The sequence below is a fragment of the Haliaeetus leucocephalus genome, unplaced genomic scaffold (genome assembly GCF_000737465.1).
Source record: "Haliaeetus leucocephalus isolate CR32 unplaced genomic scaffold, Haliaeetus_leucocephalus-4.0 Scaffold173, whole genome shotgun sequence".
Classification (NCBI taxonomy): domain Eukaryota; kingdom Metazoa; phylum Chordata; class Aves; order Accipitriformes; family Accipitridae; genus Haliaeetus; species Haliaeetus leucocephalus.
The window spans coordinates 8201935-8210457 of record NW_010972609.1 but is presented as its reverse complement, the minus strand read 5'-3'; the positions used below and the strand labels follow the sequence as shown (position 1 = coordinate 8210457).

Below are 8523 nucleotides of genomic sequence, written 5' to 3'. Positions count from 1 at the left end.
ACTGCAGCCCATGTACTGGGTGTTGTAGTAAGGTTCCTGTGTTTATGTAGCCAGAGGCTGTCTCTGCCCATGTGAACAGGCCTCCAGACTGAGGATACAGCATTATGTCAGGAGTAGTATTAAGCCTTCCTTTGAGGAAGAGCAAGTGAACTGATGGTATTGAAGTACTGTCATAGAGTCTTAAGGGGTAAAAAATATGAATTATGGTTAGGCAGGTAAATTGGTAACAAGATTATGTAGGAATCATAACAAAACTGGATCTTGGTGACAAAATCGGTGCAGTAATGATTGCATGAATTTTCTCTTCCCTCTTTGAGGGAACACAAGTCTTATATGTGGAAGCAAGCATGCAGATTTTTATGAGAAAATGGAGTTGAGTGGTGTATGCAAAGACCAGGAAAAAAATAGTTATGAGGACATATTTGAATAAGAGCATTAATTGTGACTTAAAGAGCCACAGTGGAGACAACAGACCTGTATCTTACATTGAACAGGAAAAAATTACTCATAAGCATGCTGTATCTTGCTCTCTATGCTTTGTTGCAGGAGGTGTGCTTTGAAATTTGCATTAAAGTCTCTTAAATATGTGGCAAAAGTGGTATAACATAAATAGCTTTTTCCCTTCATCCCCCTTTTTCAATCTCATCAACCTTCAAAGAAACAATTTTGGATGATGTGCTGTGGCCAATGGAAATAGTAGTGATTGTTCTGTTCTAAACTTGCTACTGTATCCCATTACCAGTTTTTAGATGCCTTACTAGTAAATGCAGGAGCAAACCTTGTCAAAAAAGGGAGTCAAAGTAAGATTTGGAGTGTTGGACCAAAACCCATAAGACTTTGTACCCAGACTGCTGAAACTGGGGCTTGTGCAGGTGACAACTCATTTCTGGCAAGTAATCACTTCGAGCTTGTTCAGAGGCTTCATTGTGATATAAGCACATGAAAAGCACAGCACAGTTGCTTTAATATGACAGATACTTGAGATGTAGATAAGTGTTCCAAAAATATTTACTTACTTTTCAGGCAAAAAGTGCAAATTAAGCCTGTAGTTGTTCACTCCTAACAATACACAAGATGTTGTATCCTTGATAAGTTCCTCCTTGCAGTAGTCTGCTGTTTCAGAAGAACTAAGCATATTTAGAAGTTACATTTCTTTATTCTTGGGTGGTAGGTGAAGAAAGGCTCTCGTCCTGTGTAGGTATTCAGTGTTGTGATTCTTACTTGCTTAAGAAACACTCCATCTGTGTTTAAGGAGAGTCATTTTTGTTGGGTTTTTTTTAGTGTCATGTTTTTATGGAATCTGTCCCTTTTGGTAGTGTTTTGGTCGTAATGGTTTGTGTGTGGATCTGCTATAGGAGACTAACTAGATTTTCACTACATCAGCTTATTATTTTTATAAGTCTAATTAGACAGGTTGATAAAACATGGTGGAAGTGTGTCCATATTCTACAGTAAAAGTAAGCCGTTCAAGCGTTATGGTAAAGATGTTGGTGTATTGGACCTAACAGAATGGCTTGAAGTTAGCCTGAGGCACAGGTTGAGTTCTAAAGGTCATAAAGGTCGTGGTCCAAAGACCAAATTAATGTGAGAAATAGCAGTATATTTGTCCTTAGAAAGTCTTCCAGTATCTAGAATTAGACATAATTTCCAAGCGGTTGATTAAGGGAGGGGCAAGAAAATTCTCATAGCTAACTTCCTAAGTGAAGCAAAACCTACAATACTTTTTAGCTTTGTGCTGGATTTAAGTAACAATCCGTTGAGGCTAACTTAAATCTTTAGTTTGTGTGAGAATTCTGATCACTTATTTGGGGTAAAAAACCCAACAGACTTAATTGATGAAAAGGTTGGAAACCTGTACAATCTGTGGAACTGTGTGGTTTTTTTGTAGTCGATATAAGACCAGCAGATCTTATACCAGGCGGCTAACTATACCTTCTCTCTGGCCTAGCATAATTTGTAGGAAGGCTCAGCCTAACACTGTCAGGGGTCTTTGCTGACACAGGCAAAATACCAGCAGGGCCAGCAATTGGCAGACGCCTGGTTCCCTGTCTTCTGTCAACATATTTGAAGTATCTACTTGTGATTATATTTTAATATGACCTTTAGTTTACGTGGAACAGCCACTTAGGGTGGTAAAGGACCATGCATGTAGAGGTAAAAATAGACTGAAGTTGAGCTATTTTCCTAGACTGAGTGGGTGAGTGTCTAATTCCTTAAGTCACTGTTAACAGGGACAGTTTACAAGAGGATCTGGGATTACTATAGTGACCCTGTGGGACTCTTTTGGAATGTGGTGAAAAAAAGACATCTTTAAGTACTAGTTATAGGTAAAAAAACAACAAAACCAAAAACACCCAAAAACGCTGTTAAGCATTTCTTTCAGGTATGAGACTGAATGTTTGTGTCTGTGCCATTTATTTATATCTTCTGCAAATCTGAACTCTAGAAGTTCTTTAATATATTTCTGTTTTTAACTTTTGTTAAGGTCATAATGGTTTCCATCCCTGAATACTATGAAGGAAAGAATGTCCTCCTGACAGGAGCTACAGGCTTCATGGGAAAAGTGCTTCTGGAAAAGCTGCTCAGATCTTGTCCTAAAGTGAAAGCAGTGTATGTATTGGTAAGGCACAAAGCAGGGCAGACGCCTGAAGCACGAATAGAAGAAATTACCAGCTGTAAGGTATGTGTCATGCTCACAAAGTACATTTTTGTCCTTCTTTATAACATTCCCACTTCATTTTGAGAACAACTTTGGTTTATCTAAAGCAAAATTTTGTTGTTAATTTTTTTTTTAATTCTAACAGAAATATAAAATCCAAGACTTAGCAGTGCTTCTATAGCTGGTTTTCAAGCTGTTAGTGTCTAGCAAAGCCAGTAGTGGAAAATTATCCTGTGTTTAATTCAGGAGGAGGATGTTCAGCTGTAATGCAGAATTGAGAAGAAAAACACCCGAGTTAAAACTGATTGAGAGAATATATTATCAAATTCAAGAGGCAGTGTGGACTGGGAGTTGTAAGATGGGATTGAGACCCTTCTTTAGATCTCAAGCAAGTCACTTTTTCTTCTTTGTGCCTTATTTTCTTTTCTGTAAGATGAGGCTTAGTACTTCCTTTTTCTTGGTTGTGCTATTGGATCTACCAGTAAGCAAGAATGTGATTTCAACAGGTCGTTTAAATAGCTTATGTTTGTAAACAGAACAGAAATGTTTGTCTTAATAGATTCTATTACAGACTTGTTAGTCATACAGATTACTACAAACCTGTGACAATGAAGGAGAGGCACTGAAATTTTGTGCTCTGGAATTATCAAAGTGCTTATGTAAATAATTTTCTGTGCAAGCACTATTTGCTGTACCTCTAAGAATTGCAGAGGCTTTAAATGCTGTCTTGGCAGTTTTGTCCTTTAAGGTGAAGCTTTGTGCTTGGGAAATCAGTTCAAGACCTCTATCACTGGAGATGTCCCATATTCTCACTATAACATTACCACTACTACTACTTTAGGTGGTGACACAGTGAGCTGCATTAGCTCACAGTTGAGTTGAAAAATATCTAAAAAAAAAAATATTTTTCAGCTGGACCTGCAAGCTGGTATGCTCACACAGCTATCAGGCTACTTGTTTTTGCCAGTGCAGGAGAAGCAATGTAAAAATAAAGAAGCTAGGAGAGGGACCAATGTGTTTGGTAGCAGTACAGGCTTAAATTGCCTTATGTGTCATGAAACTGCACCTTTAGGTGATTTGATTTCTAGTTGAAAATGAATTAAATGTCTTTTAAGTATTTGCATTTGGTATAACTACATGCTTGGAGGGGAAAAAAAAAAGTACTGCTCTGATTGTAGTACATTTTAATTGACTTGTATTGAAGCAGTTGCTAAGATATTGGCCCCTGTGCAATTAAGAAGAGGGGTCTGCTCTGGTGAAATTTTCAAGTATGTTTTATTCCCACAGTACTATTTTGCTCAGGAAAACTCGCATACTAATGAGTGTAAATAAGGTGAGGCAAGAATTTTATCTGTGTGTGTTAAGCCATGTGGCTAGAACCCAGTTAATTATGAGAAGAATATATGTTGGAATAGAGTATGGGTGAGGTTTGCTTTTTGTTTGTTTTTTTGTTTTTTGGGGTTTTTTTTGTGAGAATAGTTGAACACCAATTTGATAAGATTTGATCAGATGTTCTAACATGGTGTACAGCCTTTAACCCTGCTTTTTTTCTTTCAACTAGCCAGAGAAACAATGTTTTTTAATCTGGAAATTCCTCAAAACTAGCATAATTCCGGGATAGCATTTCTTAAATCACTGGAAATTTTTAAAGCTTGATGAAAGCTTTCTAAACCTGAGAACCAGCATGACTTGGGCAAATCTATAAGAATTTGAATAGTTATTACCAAGCTTGGAAAGTGGGCAGACTTTTCCCTTTCCTTCTGTTGAAAGAAAAGAGATTGCAGTATTTAGTCTGCTACTTAAAATTTCTTTGAGTCCTGGTGTCTAATAGAGACCATTCCTTCCTTCTTCTGATACTCATAGAGATCTGGTTTTAAGGATAGGGATGAGTATTAAAAAAAAAAAATTAAGTGTAAATTGAAGTCTTATTACCTTCTATACAACACATGCAGCACTGCTTTCACTGTGTGGGATAAAGTGTGCACAGCTTCATCATTGAATATGCTCAAGGGAAGTCAGTAACATTTTGTTGTAATATTCCTAACACACTTTTCTAGCTTACTGATGATTTTTAGAAATAAGGAGGTATAACTCTGTATAGGCAGAAAATGTGGGTTTTTTTCTTCACTTAAATGAAATGTGTATCTCATCTTCACTGGCTATTACCTGAATTTTTAGTTCTATTTTTTTTGACAGCTCTTTGACAGGTTGAGAGATGAGCAACCAGACTTCAGAGCAAAAATAATAGTAATTACGAGTGAACTTACACAGCCTGAACTGGACCTTAGTGAACCAATCAAGGAAGAACTTATAGAACGCATTAATATTATATTTCATTGTGCTGCTACAGTCAGATTCAATGAAACACTAAGGTGAGTCTAAAATTCTGTATACTCTGGTCTGGTAAACCAATGGTACTCAAAGGGAGGGTGTAAATCAGGTGTCTGTGCAATCTTGCAAATATTCAGCCTGTCATGCTACTTCATGTGCTCTGATATTTGTGTGCGTGGTCAATTTCATGATGCCCCTTCAGGTAGTAATCTTTTCCCTCAAACTTATTTTAAGCTGTTGAGTTTTCATTTGCTTTTCCTAAGACGATGGAGGCATATTATATAGACCTGCTTTGCCAGAGGTTAGAATCACACTATTTAACATGGAAAAGTTCATATATTTTTAAATCTTTAGGTAAAAAGACAAATCCATTATTAGCACTTCGAAACTAAATAAATTATTCTTGTAGTTTTGCTATAGGTCTTTCAGGTTTTGTGTGGTGTGTTTGTGGGTTGTTTTGGGGGGTTTTTTGTTTGTGTTTTTTTGGGTTTTGTTTGGTTTTTTTTAACTAAATCCCTGTGCCTGAATTTCAAGGCCTTTTTGAAAGGAAGCTGTTGAAGAGACTAGGGAACGTGTTGCTATTCTGAGACTTCCTAACATCATGTATTGCTCTCATCTCTGGGATGGATAGAAAGGATATGAATAAGCTGTAGCTATAGGTACTGTGCTCACTAGTAATGTTAGAGCTTTTTTCCTAGTGTGTAAAAGGGAACAGAAACTATTCCTTTAGCCTCCCTTGTTAGAAGGGGAATGCACATTTTCAGAGGATAACTTTTTGGCAAAACTGTGTGTGTGGGAAGTTCTAGCGCTTGTTCTCTACCTGATGAACAAACAGGAGATTAAATATTGCTCAGTTTTCTCCATGTCTTCAGAAAGTCCTTCATTAAGAAGGATGGAGGTTTGCATTGGAGGGAGTATGGAGAAGTAGATGCACAGGGAGAAAGTTGAAAAATTCCATGTTGCACAGAGAATCTATTAAGGAAATACTAGAAAGAAGTACCAGAAGCAAGAAAGGATTATGTTGCTTTTTGGCAAAAACAATTACTTGATTTAGTGCTGAAACACTGGAATAAATATCCAATTTGGGTAAATGACTTTGTGAGAAATAGCTCCAACTTTTGGGAGGGGGTGGGAAGTAAAGCAACTTTGAGATAAAATGCTTCTCAACTCAGATTTTTTTTTTTTTGAGTTGTTACAAAGGCTGGCACTACCTTTCTAAGAATGTTATCCTGTATGCTGAAACATCATGAGGTAGCCTGTGTTTATCACTGTGTTATGATCATGAAAGGTTAAGGAAATGCCAACCTGACAAAAGCCCAGAGGGAATCTAAAACAATTTGAAGACTGGTAGAATGGGGTCTTGGTACAAAAAGTCTCTGGTAGTTTCTGCTTTCTTGGCGAGCCCAGTATGTTTAGCCAAATAGAAAATGCGAGCATTTCTTAGGTGCTCTGGCATCAACTCTTTCCTAACATATATGCTGGAATGCTTGGAGGAACCTTACAAATCTGAAGACCACCTAGAGCAGCCTTCATCACATATTTAACAGGAATAACTAATGTGAAGTTCAAAATACTTGGCTTGGTGCCAGTGGTAGGAATACAGTCAAGAAAGCAAAATACTTGGGCTTGTTTTGGAACTTTTCGTAAGTTGTACTTGCTATACACTTCTGTATTTTAGTGGTGCATACAGCTCTGATTATGATCTCCTTCCTTTGACTTCTTAAAAGAGGAAGTGAAGACTGAGAACAATACTTTTCTCTTAAAAACCCTAATTTATTCAGAAGCAACATTTTTCCATTGATGTTAATTACTTCGGGATAGTGGTCCCCCATTCCTGTACCCTCAATGCTTCAGTAATAATGGGTGATAAAGCAGTCTTAAATTTGGTGCTTATCTGGGGGACACACACCAAGATTTTTATTGTTAATATAACACTTTATTGCAAAGACTTTGATAAAGCTTTGTTTAGCTGTATTCTTGAAACTTAGTTGATTGATACACTGTATACAAGAAAACTAGTGCCCATAGTAAGTTTTATAGGCTGGAGAGAGAATCTGAACTATATAAAATTCTGGTGGGTTGACCCTGGCTGGACACCAGGTGCCCACCAAAGCTGCTCTATCACCACCACCACCCCACCCCCCCCTCAGCTGGACAGGGGAGAGAAAATATAACAAAAGGCTTGTAGGTCCAGACAAGGACAGGGAGAGATCACTCAGCCAATTACTGTCACAGGCAAACCAGACTCGACTTAGGGAAATGAACTTAATTTATTGCCAATCAAACCAGAGTAGGGTAATGAGAAATAAAACTAAATCTTAAAACACTTTCCCGCCACCTCTCCCTTCTTCCTGGGCACAGCTTCACTCCCGAGTTCTCTACCTAATCCCCACCTCAGTGGTGTGGGGGGGATGGGGAATGGTGTCTGGGGTCAGTTCATCACACGTTGTCTCTGCTGCTTCATCCTCTTCAGGGGCAGGACTCCTCACATTCTTCCCCTGCTCCAGCGTGGGGTTCCTCCCATGGGAGACAGTCCTCCACAAACTTCTGCAACATGGGTCCTTCCCATGGGCTGCAGTTCTTCATGAACTGCTCCAGCGTGGGTCCCTTGCAGGGTCACAAGTCCTGCCAGCAAACCTGTGCCGACATGGGCTCATCTCTCCATGGGTCTGCAGGTCCTGCCAGGAGCTTGCTCCAGCATGGGCTTCCCATGCCTTTGGGTGCATCCTCTGGCGTGGGGTCCTCCCTGGGCTGCAGGTGAAGATCTGCTCCCCCGTGGACCTCCCTGGGCTGCAGGGGGACAGCCTGCCTCACCGTGGTCTTCCCCAGAGGCTGCAGGGGAATCTCTGCTCTGGCGCCTGGAGCGCCTCCTCCCCTCCTTCTGCACTGACCTGGGGGTCTGCAGGGCTGTTTCTCTCACGTGTTCTCACTCCTTTCTCCAGCTGCAGTTTCTGTGCCTCACCAACTTTTTTTTACCTTCTTAAATACGTTCTCCCAGAGACACTCCCACCGTCGCTGATGGGCTCAGCCTTGGCCAGTGGCAGGTCTGTCTTGGAGCCGGCTGGCATTGGCTCTGTCGGACATGGGGGAAGCTTCTAGCAGCTTCTCACAGAACCAACCCCTGTAGCACCCCTGCTACCAAAACCTTGCCATGCAGACCCAATACAAAAATAATTACAGTAGTTGTTCAGTAAGCTGTGTTCTGGTGGGAATTGTAGAGACAGACCTACTCTCCTACAGTATCCTGAAGGACTCTATTTTAATGAGAACAGTGAAGTTGGAGGATGAAAGTGTGCTGCTTGGTGCGTTTCCTTTTTTTTTTTCTTCCTTCCTCCCTGTAATCTTGTTGTGCTACAAGAACATGCCAGTCTCCAACTTACTAGCCCTCTAAGCCTTCCTTCTGAGGAGTTGACCTGGTTCAACTTGAACTAGGAATTTCAGGTATGCATCTCATGGCAGCTAGGTGTTGTGTTGCATTATTCCTTTCAGGTTTTGTGAAAAATGTAGGTTTGGGATTTAGCTTGAGGAGATCA

General features: G+C 39.7%; 1 protein-coding gene across 3 annotated transcripts in view; it reads left to right on the top strand.

Annotated features, from left to right (window-relative positions):
• The first annotated feature begins 2489 nt into the window (after window positions 1-2489).
• FAR1 (fatty acyl CoA reductase 1) overlaps window positions 2490-8523 on the top strand; it is a 28746-nt gene continuing 22712 nt past the window's right edge. For all 3 annotated transcript variants that reach the window (XM_010563767.1, XM_010563766.1, XM_010563765.1), the window contains exons 1-2: window positions 2490-2680; window positions 4856-5031. In XM_010563767.1, coding sequence (XP_010562069.1) covers window positions 2492-2680; window positions 4856-5031 — 365 coding nt within the window. In that variant the 5' untranslated portion in view covers window positions 2490-2491. The remainder of the gene's footprint in view (window positions 2681-4855; window positions 5032-8523) is intronic.